Source organism: Perognathus longimembris, chromosome 2 (genome assembly GCF_023159225.1).
Source record: "Perognathus longimembris pacificus isolate PPM17 chromosome 2, ASM2315922v1, whole genome shotgun sequence".
In the NCBI taxonomy this organism is placed as follows: Eukaryota; Metazoa; Chordata; class Mammalia; order Rodentia; family Heteromyidae; genus Perognathus; species Perognathus longimembris.
The window spans coordinates 49,666,044-49,693,241 of NC_063162.1; the positions used below are offsets into that span (position 1 = coordinate 49,666,044).

At 39.2% G+C, this 27,198-nt stretch overlaps 1 protein-coding gene across 2 annotated transcripts in view; it reads left to right on the forward strand.

The window, feature by feature from the left end:
* Positions 1–14,714, forward strand: part of Samd8 (sterile alpha motif domain containing 8) — a 46,090-nt gene extending 31,376 nt beyond the window's left edge. For both annotated transcript variants that reach the window (XM_048339103.1, XM_048339104.1), the window contains exons 3-6: positions 2,181–2,276; positions 6,442–6,559; positions 13,586–13,736; positions 14,352–14,714. In XM_048339103.1, coding sequence (XP_048195060.1) covers positions 2,181–2,276; positions 6,442–6,559; positions 13,586–13,736; positions 14,352–14,656 — 670 coding nt within the window. In that variant the 3' untranslated portion in view covers positions 14,657–14,714. The remainder of the gene's footprint in view (positions 1–2,180; positions 2,277–6,441; positions 6,560–13,585; positions 13,737–14,351) is intronic.
* The last annotated feature ends 12,484 nt before the right edge of the window (positions 14,715–27,198 follow it).

Here is a 27,198-nt window from a genome sequence, read left to right on the forward strand (position 1 = left end):
TTTATTCATTAATTAAACAATTTTTTGACAAGGTGTTGTGCAAAAAGGGTACAGTTACATACTAGGGCAGTGTGTACATTTCTTGTGATATCTTACACCCTGTTTTTCTTTCCCTTCCCTAGGTCAGGTAGACATATATACAATACACAATGTAACAAGAATATATACAGTAGTCACGTGGCCTATGCCAAACTCACCTAGGGCTTTGAGTGTAATGTCGACATTAGACAATAATATGTCGACAATAGTCTTATATGAACATACATACATAGGTTTTGAGCTATTGTATTCCACTGAGAGGTCAATTTTTGACCTTTATATGTTGAGTAGTTGTTTGGTTTTAGTTATATAATGTTGGGTTGCCGACCCAATCCTGTGGGAAATACCATTTGACAAGAAGTTTTTGGTTTCACAGACCTGGTCTCTACTGTCTCTCCGTCACCCCATCTTAACAGTCATATATCAGGGAGATCATGCCCCTTTGTTTTCTGTGTTCTAGGCTTGTCTTGCTCAACATTATTTGTTCAAGTTCTGAAGGTCTAATACTCTTAAGCATCTGAATTTCGTTTATCACAGACCACTCCAGATGCTCTCAGTGTTCTCTTTCCTATATCCTCTCAGTTATCCTTCCCATTTTTTCCCATATTTATGGTACCAATACCCACTAGATATATCTATTTGGTAGAGGACTGCTTTTGAACTGGAATATACTGTGCCTGCTTAAGAAGAGTCTAAAATACTTGGGTTCATGCTTATAATCCTAGCTACTCATAAGGCTGAGATCTGAGGATAAGGGTTCAAAGCTAGCCCAGCCTGGGCAGGAAATTCCTTGAGACTCTTATCTCCAATTAACCAAGAAAACCAAAAGTGGAGCTGTGCCTAAAATGGTAGAGCATTAGCCTTGAGCAAAAGAGCTCAGGGACAGTGCCTTGCCCTGAGTTCAAGCACTCTAACCACCACCAACAAAATAATAATAATAAATAAAATAAAATACTTGGACATTTATATACCTCTAGCATCATTCCTTAATCAATGACTGATAAGGTGGGAACCAAATATTTAATTTCTGTTTGTTTTAACTGCAGTATCAGCCTGGACCTACAAAATACCAAATTTCCCATAGGACTTAACTATAGGATCTTGCTTGATGACTCACCCTTGCTTTGTCTTCCTTGTAGGTTCCATATCTCACTACTCTGTGGTTTTTTCCTTCCTCATAAATCTCTTTCACACCAATCTTTGTCCCTGTATGTGCTTCTGAAGGCTCTTTTACACAACTTTAAGAGCTTTAGCACATGAAAAGAAAATTAGGAGACCGGTATATTTTTGAGACCAGCCAACCTTCAGTGAGGAGTACCTGATCGTTGGAAGAGAAATAACAGAAGCACTATATGAAACAAACATAATATAATGAATGTTGACAGCGATGACTTTAAAATACTAAAGAAATAAATATGGTACAGAAAAAAGGCAAACATATTGATAATGCATTTTAAAGCTTTGCACCAAAATTAATATGTACTATTGAGTATACATATGACAGATTTCCTTGTAAGATTCCACTAAAATGACATTCAAAAGGGAATAATTCCTATAATAATATACATCATGGGGCTGGGAATATGGCCTAGTGGCAAGAGTGCTTGCCTCTATACATGAAGCCCTGGGTTTGATTCCTGAGCACCACATATATAGAAATTGGCCAGAAGTGGCACTGTGGCTCAAGTGGTAGAGGGCTAGCCTTGAGCAAAAAGAAGCCAGGGACACTGCTCAGGACCTGAGTCCAAGGCCCAGGACTGGCAAGAAAAAAAAAGTATTTAAAAAAATATGTACACACATACATACATACATACATACATACATACATACATACATACATTGTTCAAAAAACAGGCCTTTTACTTTCTCCTATTCTTTTGTGGGACTCTATCCAGGTCGGCTTTACTACAGAAGAGTGTTGCAACTTCTATACAGAAAACCATTATTGGAATTAAGATAACAAGCATGTTTGGATTGATGGGATACTTTATGAAACATTCCTTCCCCATGCTTTCCAAATAGCTTTCTCCTAAGAGAGGCAAAGGTTACATAGAACAATTTTAAAGTCATTATTAGAAAAGTACCTTACTGAAAAAGATCACATTTATTCGGTTAAAAAAAAATTTTTTTTTCTGTTACAGCGTTCCTAGAATTCCATGGGCCTTTGCCATGACTGAAGTATGTGGCATGATTCTGTGTTACATTTGGCTTCTGGTCCTCCTTCTTCACAAGCACAGGTACTTTGCTTCTCTGTTAAAGACTGAAAGTGTTTTGATTCTCTTGTTGCAAGTTGTCATACTTCATCTCCCCTTTTGCATTTTCCTGCTTCATTTCCTTCTGGTCAATGTGACATTATAGGGGTTCTTTTTGCCAGTCCTGGGGCTTTGACTCAGGGCCTGAGCACTGTCCCTGGCTTCTTTTTGCTCAAGGCTACCACTCTACCACTTGAACCACAGCGCTACATCTGGGTTTTTCTATATATGTGGTGCTTAGGAATCGAACCCAGGCTTCATGTATTAGAGGTAAGCACTCTACCACTAGGCTATATTCCCAGCCAGCATTACAGTTTTTGGCAAAGGAAAATGTTTGGTGCTTGATCAGTAGTCAGCCCCAAAGACCTTTAATAATATTCTGAATGTATATTATAGGGAAATGTGAGAGTTTGGGGTGATCATCCATGGTCCTAGTCTTTTAGATTTTTCTCTTATTTTACTTTTCTTTTTTTTGAATTAAAGAAAAACCAGAAATGTTACTTTTTGTAAGATGGAAATCCCTCCAAGCACAGTGTTTAGTCACATATTTGGTGTTCTCTGCTTGGAGAATTCCCATTTTTAAAAGAGATTATTTTGCATAGTATGCATAGCTGAAGTGATTTGCTTCAGATGATATAGGAAGTTGCTAAATAGGGAAATTGTTTCTTTGCCCTTTCACAAGAATATAAAGAGGAAGTTTTGGGCTGGGGATATAGCCTAGTGGCAAGAGTGCCTGCCTCATATACACGAGGCCCTAGGTTCGATTCCCCAGCACCACATATACAGAAAACGGCCAGAAGCGGCGCTGTGGCTCAAGTGGCAGAGTGCTAGCCTTGAGCGGGAAGAAGCCAGGGACAGTGCTCAGGCCCTGAGTCCAAGGCCCAGGACTGGCCAAAAAAAAAAAAAAAAAAAAGAGGAAGTTTTTAAAAATTTAATAAACAAGGGAAATTTAAGGGAGTGGGGAGGCTACTTTAATGGGAATTATTAAAGTAGAAAACAAGGCATAGTGATCAATTTTTTTTTTTTTTTTTTTTTTTTTGTGGCCAGTCCTGGGGCTTGGAGTCAGGGCCTGAGCACTGTCCCTGGCTTCTTTTTGCTCAAGGCTAGCACTCTGCCACTTGAGCCACAGCGCCACTTCTGGCCATTTTCTGTATATGTGGTGCTGGGGAATTGAACCCAGGGCCTCATGAATACGAGGCAGGCACTCTAGCCACTAGGCCATATCCCCAGCCCAGTGATCAATTTTTAAAGAACTCTAAAGTTAAGTTTGTGGTTCCGTGTTGTCCAATGTCTTTGGGACTAGAAAGGAATAAGGATACTTGTAATTTTTTGGTTCTTCTTACCAGGAGATATTGAGGTAACTGTGTGATGGGCTGTTATATTCTAAGCCACAGCTATTTCAGTGCTTTAGAGGTGAACAAAAAGGTTGATAACAGCTATTTTTGTCACACTTTAAGGCTATACTGAGCCTTTTTTTATCCCATTTTGTCCTCTTTTAAATTCTGGATGGCTTAAAATTAGAGGTGGTTAGAAAACACATGTATAACTGCTGTTTTCTGTTATCTCACAAGATTGAGTGCATTTAAACTACACACTTTTTTTACATTATAGGAAACCATAATAGGTTGAACAAAGCGTTATAGTGACCAGGTAACTAACTACAAGTATAGTATTTACTTAGTTAAGAAAGTTTGTTTTTTGTTTTTGCCAGTCCTGGGCTTGAACTCAGGGCCTTGAACTCAGCACTGTCCCTGGCTTTTTGCTCAAGGGTAGCTAGCACTCTACCACTTGAGCCATAGCACCACTTCTGGCTTTTTCTGTATATGTGGTGCTGAGGAATTGAACCCAGGGCTTCATGCGTGCTAGGCAAGCACTCTTACCACTAGGCCACATTCCCAGCCCAAGAAAGTATTTTTTACTTGTGGTCTTAAAATCATTAGAATCACATCTAGGGTGGCTAAAGCAGATTCTTGGACTCCATTCTAGGTGTGCACACAAAATTTGAAACATACACAGTCTGTGCTCGATGCTTTTGTTTTTAAGACAGGGTTTCTTTTGGGCATGCTGGTCTTGAACTTTCTATCCTCTACCTCAGTCTCCTCAATGCTAAGATCAGACTTTTGTCACCACACACAGCTCTCAAAATTTTTTTCTTGAATAGGAGAGGGTCATTTTTTACACATGTAAGAAAGCAAAAGACTGTCCCCGCATCTCAGTTTGTTTGAATTTAGGATATTTGAAGAAAGAATATACTGCAGCCAGGGTCCAGTGGTGCAGCCCATCAACTTCACCTTACAAAAACAGATCTCAGATTCAGTTGTGGGTTTATGAACAAGTGAATATGAGGATATAGGGCTGCATTACCGGTTTTGATGAGTATATGAACCTTATGTTAGATGATGCAGACAAAATTCATCCAAAACAAACTCAGAAAACCGACTGGGCCGAGTGCTGGTGGTTCACACCTGTGTGGACCTGAATTCACCTGAGTAGCTACCCAGGAGACTAGGATTTAAGGTTTGCATTTCAAAGCCAGCCTAGTCAGGATAAGTCTGTGAGACTGTTACGGCCAATGAACTACCAAAAATGCCAGAAGTGGAGCCGTGGCTTAAGTGGTAGAAGGCTAACCTTGAGCAAAAGGGCTCAGGGACAGTACAGTACCTAGGTCCTAAGTTCTAGCTCCAGGACCGGCACACGTTCAAAAAAGACTCCTGTATGTAAAGTGTCCTTTGCTAGGAATATAATGAAAACATCCGTTTATATTATTTTGGTGAGCCTTGTTATTGAGACACCACTGTTCATACAGTTTTAGTAACTGTTACTATCAAGCGACAATAAATGTGGTGGGATTAGAATTGTTTTTATGAAAAAAAAAGTCATAATATAGTTCATGATTGCCCAGTATATTATACAAAATTTTTGTTTCAGATACACTTACTTTTTGTTTTGTTTTGTTTTTGTTTTTGTTTTTGTTTTTTGCCAGTCCTGGGGCTTGAACACAGGCCTGAGCACTGTCCCTGGCTTCTTTTTGCTCAAGGCTAGCACTCTACCACTGCGCCACAGCGCCACTTCCGGCTTTTGCTATATATGTGGTGCTGAGGAATGGAACCCAGGGCTTCATGTATACAAGGCGAGTACTTTACCACTAGGCCATATTCCCAGCCCAGATACACTTACTTTTTGCATATTGTTTTATAGCTATATTTAAGTTAGGAAATCTTTTTTTTTTTTTTTTTTGGCCAGTCCTGGGGCTTGGACTCAGGGTCTGAGCACTGTCCCTGGCTTCTTCTTGCTCAAGGCTAGCACTCTGCCACTTGAGCCACAGTGCCACTTCTGGCCATTTTCTGTATATGTGGTGCTGGGGAATCGAACCCAGGGCCTCATGTATACGAGGCAAGCACTCTTGCCACTAGGCCATATCCCCAGCCCTAAGTTAGGAAATCTTAAGAGTATTAGGTAGCCAGTACATCTGAGCAGTTAGTGATAAAGACTAACACTAAGTTTACTGGATTACTTGTATATTACCTAACTCTTACATTCACTTAGCTATATTTTACATCAGAATAATATTCTTAGGATCTAACTTAAATCCAGTCAATATGTCAGACACTAGCCACATGAAGCTATTGCATTTAATTAAAATGAAATAAAATGTTAAAGCTTAGTTCTTCATTTATATTATCCTCATTTTAAGTACTTAAGAGCCAATGTAAGCCAGTGTAAGGTGCTAGTGGCTAAAGCCTGTAATTCTGGCTACTCAGGAGGCTGAGCTCTGAGGATCCTGGTGCAAAGCTATCAGGGGCAGAAAAGGCTGTAAGACTCTTATTGCCAGTTAACCACCAGAAAGCCAGAAGTGTCACTGTGGTGCTAGTGTTGAGCTGAAGAGCTCAGGGACAGTGCCCTGGCCCAGAGTTCAAGCCCCACAGCTGACCAAAAAAAAAAAAAAGAGCCAGTGTAGCTTTTTGAATGGACAATGTCGTTAGAGCATTCCATTACTGAAGAGTTTTTTTTGCCATAATGATGCTTGACACTGGTGGTTTTTCTGCTTGCTTTCTATTTAGGCAAGTATTTGATGCCTAGGTGTTTTTTGTTTGGTTTGGTTTGGTGTGGTTTCTTCTGATCTTTCCCTCTTTGGTCACTTTGTTCACAGGTCAATTCTTCTTCGAAGGCTCTGTAGTCTGATGGGCACTGTATTCTTGCTTCGCTGCTTTACCATGTTTGTGACCTCCCTCTCCGTGCCAGGACAGCACCTGCAGTGTACTGGAAAGGTAGTCCACTACCTACTTTTTGAGTTGATGGCACAGTATATGTAACAGTGCTAAGATTTTGCTTTTACTATTAAAATATGCTTTCTGGTATTTGCAGTATCTGTAGTAAAGCCCTGGAAATAATTGGTAACAGTCTTAAGCTGGATACTTATCTCCCCCTATTATTTCTATCCATTGAATTGGTTTCATGCTTGGGAGCTATAGAAAAAAGGTTTCAGTTACCTCTTTTTCCTACATTTTCTTTTCTCACTATCATTTGCATATGAGTTACTCTGTTCCCATCATTGTCCTCATCACTTCCTTTTTTTAGATGTAGTTTGAGTATATTCCACTTAAACTCATTGTGCGATATACAAAATAATAGTTATTTTTTATTTTGTACTCTGTAGCTTGTGAGATGCTGTAGATATATCTCTGGTTAAACAGAAGATGAGAGATTATGCTAATAGGAACACAAAAAGAGGGTTATGAATTACTGTAAATTTTTAAAATGTATTTCATATGTGTGAGTGTGTGTGTGTATGTATGTGTATGTTTATACGTGTATACGTAGGGGGCTTATTAAAATCAGAGTCTGTAGCTGTCCTGAAGCTTCTTTTCTCACTTTCACACTTGAACCACATCTCTTGCCTGACATTTTGCTGGTTGGAACTCTTGGACTTTCAATCTGTGCATTCAGCCTCAGGAACAACTAAGATTGCTTGTGTGGGACTGGAACCCAGGCCCTCACTTGTTAATTTTTTTTATCAGGCTGGTTGGTCCTCTGCCATTTGAGTTATATCTTCACTTCTGCCTCACTTGTTCTTTTTTTTTTTTTTTTTTTGGCCAGTCCTGGGCCTTGGACTCAGGGCCTGAGCACTGTCCCTGGCTTCTTCCCGCTCAAGGATAGCACTCTGCCACGTGAGCCACAGTGCCGCTTCTGGCCGCTTTTTCTGTATATGTGCTGCTGGGGAATCGAACCTAGGGCCTCGTGTATCTGAGGCAGGCACTCTTGCCACTAGGCTATATCCCCAGCCCATTTGTTCTTGATATGTGAAATTGTTTATTTTGACTGGTTAAATTTGAACAAAAGAATCTTAATAATTTATTGTGTTTTTCTAAACTTTCATACATTATTAGTTCCCAAATATTTAGGTGTGTATATCAACACACTTGTTGATGTTTTAATGGTATTTGCAAGACAAAATTAGATACCAGTTCCTGTTCTGAAATATAAATAGCTGATGTACCTCTAGGCAAGATTATGAAGCCAAAGGAGATCAAGAGCTAAAAATAATACCCTTGAGCTAACGGGGACAAACTTCTTCAGGTGTTAGGAGCTTAGGTTGAGCACTAAGGAAAGGGGGGGACTGCTTAATATGACAATATTTCTTTTTAAGGTAAAAGATATTTGGGTTTTTTGTTATTTTCCAAATGGAAAATAATTTTTACCAATATAAAGTTCTATAAGCTTACTATAACATTTCCAATTATATAGAAATGTATGCAATGAAAAGTAAAAAGAAGCCCAGCACCAGTGGCTCATGTCTATAATCCTAGCTACTCACAAGGCTGAGCTGAGGATTGAGGTTTGAAGCCAGCCCAAGCAGGAAAGTCTGTGAGACTCTTACCCACCAAAGGAAAGGAAAAGCCAGAATTGGAGCTGTGGCTCAAGTAGTAGAGCTAGTCTAGCCTTGAGCAAAGAGCTCAGGGATAGCACCCAGACCCAGCTCAAGCCCCAGGACTGGCACCAAAAAAAAAAAAAGTGAAAACTATTTTTTCACTTCACAAGCAATACTGTTAACAATATTGTATATAGCCACGAGACTTTTTTTAAACATAGAAAACATTTATTAAGCAGACTTGCCTATTCCATAAGTTTATATAGATAGATCTTCCCTTTTTTCTCTCTGTTTTTGCTGGTCCTGGTACTGGGATTTGAACTCGAGGTTCTGAGCTTACTTGGTTGTCACTCTACCACTTGAGCCATGAGCCATGTCCCTAACACAGCTTTTTTTTCTTCTGTCAGTCATGGGACTTGAACTCAGAGCCTAGGTGCTATCCCTGAGCTCTTTTGTTCATGAATAGGGCTCTACCACTTTGAGCCACAGCTTCACTTCTGGTTTTCTGATGATTAATTGGTGATAAGAGTCTAATGGACTTTCCTGCCCCCACTGGCTTTGAGCTACCACAATCCTCAGAACTCAGCCCCCTGAGTAGCTAGGATTACAGGCATGAGCCACCAGTACCCAGCTTCCAACCCAGCTTTTTGCTGGCTATTTTTGGAGATGAAGTCTTTTAGATTCTTCTTCTTAGGCTGGATTCAATCCTACATCCTCCAGATCTTAGCTTCCTTAAGTAGCTAGAATTATAGGTGTAAGACACTGATGTCCAGCTTAGATAGATCCTTTTAATATAAAGGATTTTATTGCAGCATTGTTCTAAGTATACTATTTTTAAATTTTTTATTTTTATTTATTTATTTATTTATTTTTTGGCCAGTCCTGGGGCTTGGACTCAGGGCCTGAGCACTGTCCCTGGCTTCTTTTTGCTCAAGGCTAGCACTCTGCCACTTGAGCCACAGCGCCACTTCTGGCCATTTTCTGTATATGTGGTACTGAGGAATCGAACCCAGGGCCTCATGTTTACAAGGCAAGCATTCTTGCCACTCGGCCATATTCCCAGCCCCTATTTTTAATTTAATAATGCTATTTTTTCTGAAGAAATGCATGTATTCATTCATATTCATCTTTTTTAACAGATGTGCAGTGTTCTTTGATTTTTTCCAGTCTCCTAATGACATTTTACTTGTTTTTTAAACTTTACTACTTATAAATAATCCACATTAGTTTGTACCTTGTATATTTCCTTAAATTACTGAAAGTAGATTTGTGGAATTAAAGAGCATGCACATTAAAAAGTGTGTTATGTGTTCCTAAATTGCCCACCTGAGTTTCTAGGCTACTTGCTTGGACAGAGATACTTTTGTGTTTCTAAATAATTTTACTTTTTTTCTGAAGGATGACATTAAGCCTTCAGGTACATTTCCTTTGAGTTCCACATACATTGATAATGAGTTTATCACTCAAAAGATTTTAGTTTTTTTAAAAGCAGTCATCAAAATAGTACTCATTTTTCTGATATTTTGTTTCATATCCACATATGTCTTTAGGCTTCTGTTTCTGGCATTTCTTTAAAACTGGTTCCTTTGAAACCCCAAAAATTTAAACTCTACTTTTGAAATTAGATTAGGAAAGAATATAAACATAGAACTTAGGTTTTAATATTTTGTATAAAACGTGAGTATATATTATGTTTAAGGGAGACTGTTTAGAACATCATTTAATATTTACCATAAAGGCAGTGTAACCTTATATTGACCCCATTCTTCGGCTATGTCTATTTTTCTCTTTAAGGAAAGCAGGCAAACACTGGAATCTATGTAACAGCAACTGTAAACAACCTTTGGCAAAGACATAGGTGATAGTATCTAATTCGAAAATTGACTTAAAATAGACTAGTTTTTACTACTATCAGTTTTATGCACATGAATTTTCCCACTACCCTGTCTGCCCTGTTTATTATTATTAATCTTATCACTCCTATATGATAAATCTGATGAAGATGATATTTGATAATTTTATGGTCTTTTAAAAAATATTTAAGTGTACACTGTTTGAAATTGTTTCTGTATGTAGAGTGAAGTAAGATTAGTACATGAAATAAACTGACAATAGATTCACAGGAGAAAAGGGAAACATTTACTTATGTTGCAGAAGCTTCTCACAAAGTATAAGACTTGACAGATGGTTAAAGTTTCTAACTTGTATTTCCCAAAGCAATTAAGGGTTGGAGTTGTCAGAGAACCAGCCCTGGGGGCCTGGGAGGCCATCAAAGGCTATATCTTTGTTTCCTTGGTTTTGTTTTGTTTGGAGACAAGGTCTTGCTGTGTACTCCAGGCTGGCCTTGAGCTCTCTGAAGCCCCGGCTAGCCTTGACTTTTAATTTTCCTCCCTCAGACAACTGCGTACTGGGTTTATAGTCACATGTCACCACATTCAGCTAAAGGCAGTCATGCAAACAAAAGTATTTTCTCGGGATGCCACCTGTGGTTCCTTCTGTCAAGGATAGGTATCAGCTCCCCAGTTGTCTTCCTAGGAGTTCTTTCCTAGGCTCACCTGGAAGAAAAATCTCAACTTGGTATGTATGTTACTTATGTAACTTGCTGATACATGTAAATTTCTTTTACCAAAGAACAATTTTTTTTCCTGTTTGCAATTTCTCTGAATAACCAAAGATCCCAGATAAGTATATTTGGAGTTAGGTATTGTACTCTTCCTACAAAACAGAATTTCCTGCAGCCAAGGAATGTAGTTTTAGAGCAGCCACTGAAAGAGAAGGGTGTGTGTGTGTGTGTGTGTGTGTGTGTGTGTGTGTGTGTGTGTGTGTGTGTGTGTGTGTGTTGGGCTGAAACATGTGCTACAAAAGTAAATTAGATGCCATTCATCAGTGTGAACAGTACTTTTTCTGTCTCTAATGACTGTTTTCCATTATCATTTATATATGGACATTTCTATTTAAATCTGCCCTAAATACTGCTAATTGCTTTGATTATATTATAACCTACTTATTGACCTGTATTATTTGCAGTAATCATTAAAAATAGAAAATTAAGGAGGTAGCATCCAGCAGTGATATTCCTTAAAGTGAACTCTATAAGGTAATTTTCTTTGTAATTAATAAGTTGCTTAAAAATCACAAAACCAAGACGGAACCAACAATATGCCAGTTTCTGAAATTTAGGAATACCTAAAGCAAATTTCCATGCCTGTCTAGTTCGAGTATCCTATTCATTCTGTTCTTGTTTTTCAGTTTTGATTTTCTATTAAGGATATGTGGATTATTATAAATAGAAAAGGATGGGAGACTTACTGAGATCACTGTTCCCTGTTCTTGTGAGATATTTTCCTAACAGTGTCTTCTCTTCCTTACATGATTTTTTACTTTCTTAAGAGTAACATCTTGGGCTGGGAATGTGGCTTAGTAGTAGAGTGCTTGCCTAGCATGCATGAAGCCCTGGGTTCAATTCCTCAGCACCACATAAACACAAAAGGCCGAAAGTGGTGCTGTGGCTCATGAGGTAGAGTGCTAGCCTTGAGCAAAAAGAAGCTAAGGGACAGCACCCAGGCCCCTAGTCCCAAGCCCCAGGACGGGCAAAAAAAAAAAAAAAAAAGGTAACATCTCATATACTGATTAGCAGTCATGAAAGAAACAAAAGATGGGTGTTTGTTAATACCTTCTCTTTCTTTTTCTCCAGTAATAAATTTGTCTTATATCTCTGACTCAACAAGGCAGAAAGGTAAAATAAATCAGAGCAGAGTACAGTCAGCAAGTGAGATTTTTCTTGTGTTGGTGTGTTTAGGGGTGTGGGTGTAGGTGTGGTGGTACTTGTACTCAGGGCTTTGCAAATGCAAGGCAAACACTTTGCCACTTGAGGTACAACACCAGTCTAACAGTTGAAATTTCTGATGAGTATGATATCTAATAAAGTTGGTGTATTTTTGTTTTTGTTTTAATTTTTATTTTGAGGTATTAGCCACAGTAGAATGCGGCTGTGGGGTTAGGTATGATGGCTCGTGCCTGTAACCACAGATACTGGAAAGTAGTAGAATGGTTGTATAAAGCAGGCCTGACAAAGTCGTGAGACTATCTGAAAAACAAACTAAAGCAAATAAAGATTCTTTGTGCAACTCTAATGGTAGAACACTTGACTAGTGAATATGAGCCCCCAAATTGAAACCTTAGTACTGCCAAATAAAGACAAATGGTTTTGGAATTGAATTCCCAAAGTGCATCTCCTGACTTTGTTACTTTCTAGCTGTGTGATATCTGTTTCCTCATCTGCAAATTGAATATACTTGATAGAACTTTTTCAGAGATTAAATATATTTAGAATTTATTAGTATGCTTTGCATATAGTAAATGAACATAAAATTTTAGCAGCTTTTAATATCATTGTTTTAAAAGTAACAATCCCCCTCTTTTTAACCTATTGTTAACTCAATACGTGTGTATGTTTTTTTTTAAAGTATATGTATAGGAATTAAAATTATGTTTGTCTGCTAACAGCTGGAAATTCAAGATGTCCATTTAGTAATAAGCATGAAGTCTGAATGTAGGTACTTCAGGCCTAGTATGATAACTATAGAATAGTCATCAGAAAACTATTAGTCTTTGTTTTTATGTTCTATCCTACCTGATACTTGGCTTCCATCTTCAAGGCCACTTGTGGTCAAGGGTAGCTGCTAGAGCTCCAGTTATCATATCTGAGGAGTAGACCTGAAGAAGGAAAGAAAATAGTAAAAAAGATTTCCTGAGCTGTTAACGCATTCCTTTATAAATCTCTTCTCAGAAATCCTTTATAATTATTCTTACATCTTATTGTACAGAATTTGGTCACGTGGCCACATCTAGCTTGGAGAGATGCTGGTAAATGCAGTGTGTCTAGCAAATATTCTAATAATATTGAACTAAAAACTTACAGATAGGGCTAGGATGTGGCTTAGTGGTAGAGTGCTCGCCTACTATGAATAAAGCCCTGAGTTTGATTTCTCAGTACCAAATAGACAGAAAAAGCCAGAAAGTGGCACTGTGGCTCAAGTGGTAGAGTGTTAATTAGCCTTGTGCAAAAGAAGCTCAGGGACTGTGTCTAGGCCCTGAGTTCAAGCCCCAGGACTGGCAAAAACAAAAATGAAAAACAAAACAAAACACCTTCGAGATATTCTTGTGTTTAATGACCTTTCTATTGTAAAGGAGTTTGCATTATAGTGGTTCTAAACATTTAATTCTCACTTTTTTTTCCTGGATATTATCAAATTTTGACCATTCATTCTTGAAGTAAATGTGGAATTAATTAAGCTAGGACCCTGGTTGCTGTTAATTGGATGATTTCTACCTCATCCCTCATTTGAATTTTTCTAGGAATGGATGTTGGGAAGCTCTTACCTCCCTTAGTAGTTGAAACACTAAACTGTAGCTTTCTTTATAGATATATGGCAGTGTATGGGAGAAATTACACCGGGCCTTTGCCATTTGGAGTGGCTTTGGTATGACCTTGACTGGCGTGCATACTTGTGGAGACTACATGTTCAGTGGCCACACTGTTGTCCTAACAATGCTGAATTTCTTTGTCACAGAATGTGAGTATCTCTTTGATCCTGTGCATGGTAGACAAATTAACTACAAGGGAGGCTTTGGGAGGGTATAAAATCCTATAAGGAACATGCCAAACAGTCTAGCCTAAGAAACATGTGTCTAAGAAACATTGGAAGGAATGTAGTTTTAAAATGATCTTTCAGGGGCTGGGAATATGGCCTAGTGGTAAAGTGCTTGCCTCGTATACATGAAGCCCTAGGTTCGATTCCTGAGCACCACATACATAGAAAAGAGACAGAAGTGGCACTGTGGCTCAAGTGGTAGGGTGCTAGCCTTGAGCAAAAAAGAAGCCAGGGACCGTGCTCAGGCCCTGAGGTCAAGCCCCATGACTGGCAAAAAAAAAACCCCAAAATGAAACAAAATGATCTTTCTGGGAATGTGGCTTAGAGGTAGAGTGCTTGCCTAGCATGCATGAAGACCTGGTTTCGATTCCTCGGCACCACATAAACAGAAAAAAGCTGAAAGTGTTGGTGTGGCTCAAGTGGTAGAGTGCTAGCCTTGAGCAAAAAGGGAGCCGGGGACAGCGCTCAGACCCTGAGTTCAAGCTCCAGGACTGGGAAAAAATAAAAAGTAAAATGATCTTTCTGTCTTTTCCCTAGATACACCAAGAAGCTGGAATTTCTTGCATACTTTATCCTGGGTTCTCAACCTCTTTGGAATCTTCTTCATCTTGGCTGCCCACGAACATTATTCAATTGATGTGTTTATTGCCTTTTATATAACAACAAGACTCTTTTTGTATTACCATACTCTGGCGAATACCAGAGCTTATCAGCAGAGTAGGAGAGCAAGAATTTGGTTTCCCATGTTTTCTTTTTTTGAATGCAATGTTAATGGCACAGTACCTAATGAATATTGTTGGCCATTTTCAAAACCAGCAATAATGAAAAGACTAATTGGATGAAGACTGTATCTTCTTTGTAATGAGTTCATGGTTAAATACATAGTAGTTGTTGAAAATGTGTAACTTTGCTTTCTCTCCCAGGTTGTTCCTGGATGTCTGAATGTATTGCATTTTGGCTTATATGTTGACAAGTTTGCTAATTCTGAGCAAGGCTGTAATTATTTGAAAAAGAAAGAAAGAAAGAAGGAAAGAAAAACAGAAGACAAAAAGGAAGGAAGAAAGAAAGAAAATGATCAAGAGTCCTTGCCTAGTTTGAACAGAAAGCTTAAGTAGAGGTTTTCTGCTTTAGGAATACTCATGTTTGATTCTTGTCAGGCTGTTCTCTTAGCTGTTGAGTATTTGCATAAAGAATGAACTGAAGCAAATCAACTTTAAAAAGTTTGTTAGCTGAAGAATTTTTATTGATTTCTAGTAGGACTCTAATTAAAAACAATACTTTTTTAACCTCTTTATTATCTTCAAAAGAAGAAAAACCTTACTAAGTGAGCAGTACTTGTTCTTTGAGCTAATTAGTCTCTCTGTCTGTCTGGAAAATGTTTTATCGACAAATATTTTTTGCCTTCTGAATCATCTTTAAGCAGAGTATACAGATACTAGGCCCTGAGTTCAAACTAGTAAGCCTGAAACAAGAGACTGCAAGTAGCCACACATGAAATGATAAAATACCAGCGAGGATATCACTGGCCTTCTCACTAATGCAAATGTAGGGCTAGCATTTTTCACCAAAGATGCAACAAAAATGCAATTCCTATTTTGTTCTGAAGGTTCAGTAAGAACATCAGTAAGTATTCATGAGGGAAAGATGACTGCATTCATAATAATAAATTGTAATTTAAGTGGTATAGGGACCTGAAGTATTTGTGCTGTAATTGTTAGATGCCAGCACAACGTAATGCTTTTTTAATGGTGTTATTTAATGAGCCAAATAGGAGTGTTTTATGAAATGTTAAAGTTCTTGTCAGTAAGGGAAGTTTGCATGCAAAGATTTTTTTTTCTTCTTCTGAAAAGTTAAGATTGTAGGTATAGTGTTAATTTTTTGGTTTTTGAAATTTCTCATTCTTAACCATCAGAAGTAAATAGTCTGAGACATAGTTGGATACAAAAAAGAAAGCTTTATAGCTTTGTATTTTTTAAAATTTGTATATACATTATTTTTATATTAGTCTTAATTTGGCAATCAGGAAAATTAACATCTGTTTACAATCCAGAAATTTAGTACAATAAGTAATTTAACCTCTGATAAATTTGTCACTTAAATTTTTTTTTTTTTTTTGCCAGTCCTGGGGCTTGAACTCAGGGCCTGGGCACTGTCCCTGAGCTTCTTTTGCTCAAGGCTACTATTCCACCACTTGAGCCACAGTGCCACTTCCAGCTTTTTCTGTGTATGTGGTATTGAGGAATCAAACCCAGGGCTTCATGCATGCTAGGTAAGCACTCTACCACTAAGCGACATTCCCAGTCCATGTCACTTTAATTTTAGGGATTTTTACATTAATAACAGTATATTAGTATGGCTGTGGAATTCGAAGTTGATCCCCAACTAATGGACTTAGATGGTGACAATATTAATTGTGTAGTTTTTACATTTCATTTTAAAGCAAGGAATTGCAGAAGATGCTGGCAGACTGAGGTCTAAAATTAGGCCACAGCAGAAACCTGCTCTTTCCTTATCTGGGTGAAGTATTTTATTTTTTGCACTTTGAGTCATAGCCCCAACCCTTCTATATATGCTACGGAAGAGCCTAGACAAAATGGATAGGAAAGAAATATAATGCAAGCACATTTTACCTAGTGCTAAAGAGTGAAGGATTTTTTTCATATGCTCATTGAATATTTTGACTCTTAAAGTCAAAGTATATTAACATCCTGGTGCTGGTGGCTCATGCTTGTAATCCTAGCTACTCAGAGCTGAGACCAAGAGGATCTTAGTTTGAAGCCAGCCTGGACACAAGTCTGATAGACTCCATCTGTAATTAATCAGAATAACCAAATGAACCAAATAGCAGGTTGGAGTCACTGCTGTGAGGGAGAAAGCTCCTGAGTGAGCTTGAGATCTCGAGTTAAAGACCCAGTACCAGGGTGGAGAAACAAGATGTTACTGCTCCCCCGACCCCAAACGACAGCAGGATTTAATTTAGCTAGGGAGAGACTGATGTTAGCCTTTGAAAAAAATGTTTATAAAATCTGTGTCATCATTAATTTTAAAATGTTGAATAGCTGTTAACAGTAAATATCCTAACATCAGTCTTCTTTCCTTCATCTGGATTCTATTATAGAACAAAATAGAAAAATAAATGCAGCTAACTTTGCAGAGCTATTGACATTGAGAGTGCCTAACTACAGACTGCAGTGAGGATTATAACTTTCAACCTTGCATTTACTCCTAATCTGTTTGAGAAAAAGGTAAGCTAGATTTATCATTAATTGTTGTAATAATTATTATAAGGCAGTGTTTACAGGATTTCATCACGTTTCTTTCTTAGAAACCTTTGAGACAAGATTATTTTCAGTTGTTGATTTTTTTAGATGAGAAACCCGCACTTTAGGGTTGTTTTTTTTTTTTTTTTTTTTGCTTTGTCTAGAAATTTCCAGATTTTTGTTTTTTACAGCTTTTCTAGTTAAAATGTTAACTGTATTGAAGGTAGAATTTATGTTTACATTTTGGGTGTGGCTGGGTGGAGAAGCTACATAACTTTGGTCTACTTTTTTTTTTTGAATGTTGTATTTGGTTCTGCAGTTGTAGTCTTGCATATTTTGAAAAACACCTTTATCCTTTGATTCCTTACTACATAAGGAATTGAAAATTTTGGATTTGGGAATGCACACTGGAAGTTATATTGAAAGTCTTTGGTCCATTTGCTATGTTCCTGAGCGCAGTGATGCTTCTTTTCTTTTCCCCCCTTTTTCCATCCTTTCTTTTTTAAAAGATCAAACAGGGTATAGTATTACTGAAAGGTAATTGAAGTTGGTGGAGGGAAGAAGTTCTAAAGAAGGCAAGTTTGCCATTGTCATCAGATTTTTTAAGGAAAAAACCTATATGCCTGTGCTACATTGTTCTCAACATGGCTATCTTCTTCATAATTCTTCCTGACCAGAAGTGGTAAAATGCAACTTCTATATGTTAGTTCTACATAGTCCTGTATCTCCAAATCAGAAAGCAATGAGGTAGATGAGGTAGGCCTGAGAACTAGCCCGTTAAATAAATGTGGACCAGTCCCAAACAAACCTATTGCCTGAGAGAGCTGCTGAGAACACAGCCTTTGATACTGTGAGTGGTGATCTGCCCTACTCTGTACCTGCCTATTAGGACCATGAATTCTAGAATCTCTAATTTGTAAATGGGTAACACACGAATTAAGTCCTTTTATAGCTGGTAAGAAACCATCTTTTAGGAGCATATATTTTAAAAGTATCATTCATACATTCACAAAGTCATATTTATAACATAAGCCTGCTTTGACTGTATTCAACAAAAAGCAATTTCATCATTCATTTGAAGGATTCTAGGTCCAAAATCCTTAAGAATGCTAACCATATTCTCTTTTTGTTTTGGGTTATAATAAGACTTGAATTTGGGGCCAAAAGCTGGCTAGACAAACACTACCACTTGAGGCATGTTCCTGTGCCCTGTTGCTTTATTTTATTTTTAAGATAAAGTCTCATATTTATGCTCAGCTGGCCTGAACTTTGATCCTCCTATTTTCATTTCCTATATAGTTGAGATGACAGGTGCGACACTACTCTTAGCTATTGGGTAAGATGGTTTCCCCTAACTCTTTTGTCTGGGTTGGCCTCAAACTTCTGTCCTCCCGATCTCCAACTCTCAAGTGGCTAGGACTATATGCTATGCTCCAGTAACCACACCCAGCTAAGAATGTTAATCATATTCTTTAAACTCACTGACATAATGCAACTGGCATTATCTCATACTAAAATGACCTACATTCTTTTGTCAAGTCTTTAAGGTATTCTGGCATTTGAGACAAGAAAGATCTTTAGTACATTTACTTTTCTTTTCTTTCTTTCTTTCTTCCTTTTTTTTTTTTTTTTGTCAGTCCTGGACCTTGGACTCAGGGCCTGAGCACTGTCCCCTGGCTTCTTTTTGCTCAAGGCTAGCACTCTGCCACTTGAGCCACAGCGCCACTTCTGGCCGTTTTCTGTATATGTGGTGCTGGGGAATTGAACCCACTAGGCCATATCCCCAGCACCCTACATTTACTTTCTTAAACCATTGATTTCATTTAGGCAATTTGAAAGCTAACAAAGTAACAAAGTTTGAATACCAACTTTACTTGGCAGTTTACAGAAATAATATTTATAAAAATTTAGACTGAATTACCCCTATATCTCTATAGTGGAGATATGTTAAATAACATCAAAGGTCAGAATACTTCTAGAGATCAATGAGAAGAGAAACACATTGAATTGGTTTTTGTTTGTTTCCCTATGTAAGTGACTCTGAATGACGAACATTAGCATAGAAGTAGTTGTAGTCTTCCTCTCATCCCAGAAGTACACTAATTTTGAGTAACTGATTATTACTTGTATCAAGTTTAACACAAATATATGAAATCTATAAGCCATTACTTAAGCTTCCAATAAGTTGGGTTTTAGAATACATTATATTCCAAATCAACCAAAGGACTTTTTATTCAGTGTATTCCATGCCTCAGCATAAGGAAGTTTCCAGTACAAAGAAAAGAACACAATGTTAGTTTCAATCTGAACTGGATTGTCTGAACAACTGAAGAGAGCCAGGCCATACTATGATCAGTTAGTAAGATTATCAGTAAGATTATCTTTAAAATGTTTCATTTTAATATTTTTCATTCAGAATATCTGTGATTGTTAACAGCAGTGAAATATTTCTGATATGGAACAAAGGAAGTGGAAACTGATAGTGGGGACATAAAGTTAGCTTGGGCATGTTTTGTTTTAAGAATTCTACTCAAAAGTCTCCCATCCACAGAGAAGCTAGTATTACTTGAAGATATGAATGCTCCTGTGGTAGCCATACCTGAAGCACAGTATTGTACATAAGTAAATTTTGATTCTAAATTAAATCCAGATTTAACTAATATATATTATTTTATATCTTTGTTGTATTGAAATGTTTAAAAACACTAAAAATAAAATACTTCAAAGTTGGCTTGCAGTTTCTTAGTTTCAAGTTCTTTGCATTACTAATGCAGTGTGTATTTTTTCCCTCTTTTTTTTTGGCTTTTGAGACAGGATCTTGCTATATAGTCCTAGCTGGCCTCAGATTTGCTATTGTAACCCCTGGTCTTGAAGTTGAGATCTTCCTGTCTTAGCCTCCCAAGTGCTGGCACCACAACATCTAGCCGCCATGTAATTTTTATACAGTGAATTTTAACTTTTGCAGGTTTGTAGTATGTGAAACTTGTGTCTATTGGGTAAACAATTTCCCTCTGTCCTTAAGGTTTTCTATAAACTGAAGGAGTGAAACCTCAAATGTGCTAGGCAAGAGCTCTGCCACTAAGTGGTAGAGTGCATCCCAAACTATGTAATATTTTGTTGTTGGTTATTGTGGATTAAATGAAAGGTGGCGGGGGCTGGGAATATGGCCTAGTGGTAAAGTGCTCGTCTCGTATACATGAAGCCCTGAGTTCTATTCCTCAGCACCACATATATAGAAAAAAGCCGGAAGTGGCGCTGTAGCTCAAGTGGCAGAGTGCTAGCCTTGAGCAAAAAGAAGCCAGGGAGAGTGCTCAGGCCCTGAGTCCACGCCCCAGGACTGGCAACAAAAACAAAACAAAAATGAGAAGGTGGCATTAGCCTGTGAGATGAGCTTTGGAAAGGATGATGAAGCAGGCAAGGAAAAATTTGTTAGGGGCCCAGTAGCCTACAACCATGGCTGTACTAAACTTATCACAGAGACAGGGCCACATAAGCTTAATCCATATCTGAACATGCCTTCTTGATCACTACTGATATGTGGCCTTCATAGTGCTGGCCCAGCTTGTCTTGGCAACTCTAGGAAAGAAAAGTCCAGGACAGATCTAGAAGACAGCTTAGGGGCATGGAAAATGTACTGGTCTTAGGCTCCAAGGATCTGGGTTCTAGTTACATTCCTGCCACTAACAATCAGGTTTTACCTTTCAGCTTTCTTTAACTGTGTATGTTAAATAGAGGAAGGAGTTACCTACCTCATAGGTTGCATTAAGGGCCAGATTATGAAAGTGCCGTAATCTTCCTGGCATAGTACTGAATACATAAATTTGAAAATTTTAGTTGAATTAGGTTTGTAAAACAGGCCCTCTGCCCCAGAGAATTAATAATCTATCTAGATGTAGAGGTTGGTTCAAGGGGAGGAAATGTTTGGGAATCACCGAGGCAATATTTTCATCTAGTAGCTTGGGCAAGTAAGAGTTCACTAAAGGATTGGGATATCCACAAATAATTCACTTGTGGAACTTGAGCAGAACCCTCCTTGAAGGACAAGTTGAGCACAGGATTTAAGGCCTAGAAGGCTCTAATTACAATACACGTGTTTTTTTTTTAAAGATTGATTGTGGGGCTGGGAATATGGCCTAGTAGCAAGAGTGCTTGTCTTGTATACATGAAACCCTGGGTTCAATTCCCCAGCACCACATATACAGTAAATGGCCAGAAGTGGTGCTGTGGCTCAAGTGTTAGAGTGCTAGCCTCGAGCAAAAAGAAGCCAGGGACAGTGCTCAAGCCTTGAGTCCAAGCCCCTGGACTGGCCAAAAAAAAAAAAAAAAAGATTGATTTGTGTCTGTATTAGGGAAATGTTGGCAAATGTTTGTGTTTGATTGTAAATGGAAGCATTGGAAAGTCCTGTTGCCTGTAGTTTAACTTGTGGGTACAGGTATAAGTAGTTTTGTGAACAGTAGATAAGGGGCAGAAATGTGTAAGTTGGAAAGAGAGAATTAAGATAGTAAAATTCCATAAAAGACCAAACTGGAGATGAAGGAAAGACTAGAGACCCCTGGTTCAGAATCCAGGATTAATCACAGCTTATGTGAAGGCCATTACCCCTAGTCAATAAGTGTCGAGACGCTGCAGACATAAGCTGCCAACTGCTACTGGCTGGTGTAACATGAATCTAGGGTATGATATACCCTGGACTCTGAATTACATCTCTGATGTCTGCAAATGTAACCTCCTTAGAGTGCTGTGTTCAAGGCATGAAGTGGAATGGGAGCTGGTCTTGGCAAAGATGTTAGGAGGAGAGAGCTGGGGTCAGAGAGCTCTGAGGAACTAAGTTATCTCCATTGGCTATAACTTTTTAAGATGACCAAATGGTACTTTTGAGGCCTGTGCTGGAGTCGATATTTATATGCTAAATGATCTCAGCTCATAGTGTATAGAGTTCACATGAGCCAGAAATAGGAAACCCCCATGAACTATTCATATTCTAGCCTTTAAGAGCCCTGGATCAGTATGAAGAGAGTATCTGTTTTTAATTGTTTTTGATACAGACTAATCAGCAGCCTTCATTAAGAAGTAGTTATAAAGTGTATGAAATTTGAACCTATTCTTCCATGAAGACTGATTTTGGAGGCCCAGCTGGAGAGCATTTTGGCAGCATTGATGCAATTTGAGGAACTTTCAGCACAGTAGAAATCTCTCATGCAGAAATTCAGTAAGCACAAATGTCCCTGGAAGATTCTAAATTTTCTTTGCTGTTGATTCCACAGTGATGCTTTACTGTCTTTTTTCAGAAATTATTAACTTTAAATCAATAATTCATGAACATGACATCAAGCTTTATGCTAGTTCTTTCTCTCACCTTCATGCCTAGTCTTTAGGCCACCATTTTAAACTATGTATTTATGCATATACAAGCAAATGTGTATTTTAAATTATTTTATACAACTATAATATATCACATACAAAGCCTATACATATGCATATAATATGTACATACATATATAACACCTATGTAAACATGGCTTTGCACCTTGCTTATTTATAACTTAACATGCCAAAGACCCAAGACACAGCTTGGATGACTTAAGTTGGATTTATTGCTCATTGCAGTGAGTATCACGGGCAACTGTGGGGTCCGATGACCTCCAGCCACAACTATACCAGAGCCAGCACCCTCTACTCTTGTCAGCAATACAGGGAAGGGAGTGTGTGTCCAAGCACATCTGCTCTCCTTACTTCTCCATTTCCAGATGGATCGATCCCCTGGAAACAGAAAAGCAGACAAACAGAAAACAGAGACAAACGGAAACTTACTCTGGAGGTCTCCCTAGGAACTCCAAAAATTTGGCCTGCTGGAAATCCACATCAGGGTGGTCTTGAGAGGCAGGAGAGCCATTGAGCCCTGAGAAAAGTCTCCAGTCGTGCCCACCCTATGGAGTCTCATGTCTTCTGGTAACTCAGATTGCTGGAGGTGTTTGCCAGTGTGACTTCAAGGAATCTAAGTGCCCCCCTTGGCACTGAGATCTCACTGGCTGACTGGGATCCCAGACAAACTCCCAAATGTACTGGAACTAAGTCACAAGAAAACAGAAAGGCCACATTTTATTTTATTTTACTTCTTGCCAGTCCTGGGGCTTGAACTCAAGGCCTGAGCACTGTCCCGGAGCTTCTTTTGCTCAAGGCCCATGCTCTACCACTTGAGCCACAGCGCCACTTCTAGCTTTTTTTTGTTTATGTGGTACTGAGGAATTGGGCCCAGGACTTCATGCATGCTAGGCAAGCCATCTACCACTAAGCCACCTTCCCAGCCCTATCAGAATAACTTTAAAAGATATACCAACTAATTTGCAACATACAAGTTTACCTGTTGTATGGGAATTCAGTTGTAAGGAACAGAGAAGCCACATTTTGAGAGGTCAAATTGGGAGTTTTTACTGGAAAGCCAGCGACTGCAGATGGACTCTTGTCCCCAAAACCTGCAGCCCAGAATGTCTTTTGTACGAAGCTTTTAAAGGCAAAAACCACATAACCAGAGTGAAAAAATTAAACCTACCAAGTGTTATAGATAGGCAGAGCAAACTATCCAGGGGAATAATCAGGGACAATCAGGACCCAATTATCTAAGAGGAGCAAGACTTTCTTTCCTGGAGCTTAACAACTCTGGACACATCTGCAATTCAAAGAATGTCCTTTATCACCTCTAGAGGCTCAGAAAGTCCCCATCTTAAGATGCCAGGATTGCATTACTTGGATCCAGTATCTGTATTTCACTGTTAATCTACACCACTGCCAAAACGATGTTTAGCATCACTAAACCTTTTGTACATTTGTGTAGAGGAAAGCATGGTTTCTTTTTGTGTGGATGAGTTGAAGTGTGATGGGGTTTGACAAGGTCTTGTTATTTAGCCCAAGCTGGCCTCAAAACTTGAGATCCTCCTTGTCTTAGCCTCCTGAGTGCCAGAATTAAACAGCTATGTACCACCATGTTCAGCTGCTCTCCTTTCCTTAGGTTTTTTCCAGTCCCCCTCCACCCCCCAAGTGCTCTTGGATCAAATCCAGGGCTTCTTGGATGCTAGATAAGTACTTCACTACTGAGATTCTCCCCCCCCACCCCCTAGCCAAGAATGGAATCTTAATTCCTCTTCTACAAAAGCAAGTTGCATGGGTATTTTTTTTTTGGCCAGTCCTGGGGCTTTGGACTCAGGGCCTGAACACTGTCCCAGGCTTCTTTTTTGCTCAAGGCTAGCACTCTGCCGCTTGAGCCACAGCGCCACTTCTGGCCATTTTCTGTATATGTGGTGCTGGGGAATTGAACCCAGGGCCTCATGTATACAAGGCAAGCGCTCTTGCCACTAGGCCATATCCCCAGCCCCGTACATGGGTATTTTAAAAGTGGTCACATTGATTAGGTATGGGTTGCTCATACTTGTATTCCTGTTGTAAGGTAAATTATCAAAGAAACCACATCTTGAAGGATGGAATCTTGGAGTTTTTATTAGAGCATTAACAGTTTGCAGGCAGCCAGTTGTTACAAAGGCCTGCAGCCCACAAATACACTTAAAACTGTTAGGAATCAGGCCAGAGAGGAAAGATAGAACAAAAACAATACCAGTGAACCAGTTCCGCTCCAATGGAGAGCTGAAGCAGAACACCATGGTGACCTGGGACAAGCCGGGAGAGAGGATAGAGGACATGAACACGGAGACATGTGGCATGGCATCCTGGTGCCTGAGCTGCTCTGATCCTAAGTAGGGTAAGGTCAGGGGGCAGGGTCACAGGAAACTCCCTGTCTCCAGGAATTCAGGAACACCCTATCACATGGGGGTGCGGCAAGGAATTCAGACACAACCATGAAGACGATGCCAGATCCTACAATTCATATGGCCAAGATGGCACAGGCCAGATCTGACCTTACTCAATCCTTACTTCAATCCTAACTATTCAGGAGGCTGAGATCTGAGGATTTCTTTTCAAAGCCAGGGTGGGCAGGAAAGTCTATGAGACTCTTAGTTCCAGTTAACCACTAAAAAGCTGGGAGTTGGGCTATGAATATGGCCTAGTGGTAAAGTGCTCGCCTCGTATACATGAAGCCCTGGGTTCGAGTCCTCAGCACCACATATAGAAAAAGCCGGAAGTGGTACTGTGGCTCAAATGGTAGAGTGCTAGCCTTGAGCAAAAAAGAAGCCAGAGACAGTCCTCAGGCCCTAAGTTCAAGCCCCAGGACTGGCAAAAAAAAAAAAAAATACAAAAAACTGGAAGTAGAGCTATGGTCTAAGTGGTAGAGCATTATCCTTAGCAAAAAAGCTCAAAGACAGCACTCAGGTTCTAGTTTCAGGTTCTGCCTTAGGAGCAGCCTGTGCATGCACTCACACACAAATACACACAAAGAGGTAATAAATAGTCGATCAATGATAACTTTGGAAACAAAAGTTTTAAACCCTTGTTCCAAACTGTTGTATCCCACATTCCCAAAGAGCCACACCAACACTCAATCAGGCAAGAAGTTTAATGGCTGTACAAAGACTGCACCCCCAACTCAGGAAAGTTCAGGAATGCAGCTCTGACCTCAAATTCAGCTGGGTGTTTTTGTTTGTTTTTTGGCTAGTCCTGGGCCTTGAACTCAGGGCCTGAGCACTGTCCCTGGCTTCTTTTTGCTCAAGGCCAGCACTCTGCCACTTGAGCCACAGCACTACTTCTGGCCATTTTCTATATATGTGGTGCTGAGGAATCGAACCCAGGGTGTCATGTATATGAGGCAAGCACTCTTGACCCTAGGCCATATTCCCAGGCCCATCAGCTGGGTTTTTAAAGGCAAAAGCCACACGTAGGTAGAAGTAGAATTGGTGGTCAGTGATTACAAATATCAATTACAATTTCAGTAAACTTCGGTAAACAAAGCAATCATTTAGGGAAGCAAAACAAGGTGTATATTCCAGACTACTCTCTCCTTGTTCAATTCTTGGTTCTGGGTGTAACCGGTATTTACTGCATTCCTGTTTTGCTCCTTAATTTACCTTAAGTCTTCTGTTATTCCTGTTACTTGGAATGGCTCCGCCTCAGGCCCTACCCTATTTGTAATTCCCTTCTTTGGTGGAATATCCCTGCCCAATGGTTCAGGAGACTGTCTTGGTTTCCTCCTCACCCCTTATGGCAGAGTATTACAGTTTTCCAGGTTATCACACAAACTCCAGGGGTGTCATGTTTCACATTCAGTCACTTGCCCTCACACCAAATAAAAGGGCAGAGAATGGGTATTACTTGCCAGAACCATACATGAAGAGGCAAAGTAAGCCTATCGTCAGCGATCTTTGAGGTACAGACAGGAGCTTTAGGTTTAAATAGTCAAAGAGCTAAGGTGATGGGGCAGGACAAGAGGTATGCATAATTATTTAACAGTTTTTTTTTTGTTTTTTTTTTGGCCAGTCCTGGGCCTTGGACTCAGGGCCTGAGCACTGTCCCTGGCTTCTTCCCGCTCAAGGCTAGCACTCTGCCACTTGAGCCACAGTGCCGCTTCTGGCCGTTTTTTCTGTATATGTGGTGCTGGGGAATCAAACCTAGGGCCTCGTGTATCCGAGGCAGGCACTCTTGCCACTAGGCTATATCCCCAGCCCCTTATTTAACAGTTTTAGCTGAAGAATGGCTTGTCACTTGATGGAAGCAATTTTGGCCATGATAGTCAAGCCATTGTTTCCTGGCAGTGTTTTAAAGAGACTACAGGTCTTTCCGTGTGGGCAGTTCCCTCCATTCCTGCTTGTAAAGATGTTATCAGTCCTGTTCTTCCTGTATTCCAAGGTGACCACAAGTGAATGGCCTAGAACAGAGGCAGCTATAAAATGGAAGCAGGAATGCCAAGCTTTTCTCCTACTTTTCGTAAGTTAGTGGGCTCAAGTAAGGAGACAGTACATGTGAGCTAAAGTAGCTTCTAAGTACCTGTTATAATTTCAGTGGTGTGCCAATCTTTCTGAAAGACAGAACTGCCAATTATCATACTTTGTTAAAAACCTGTAAACTTTTAACTTTTTCCATCTGAATTTTCAGTAATTTTAACCTTTGAAATGAATATATTGATTAACACAAATACACTGATTAGCCAAAAACTATCAAACAAATTTACTGGTGGGCAAAAT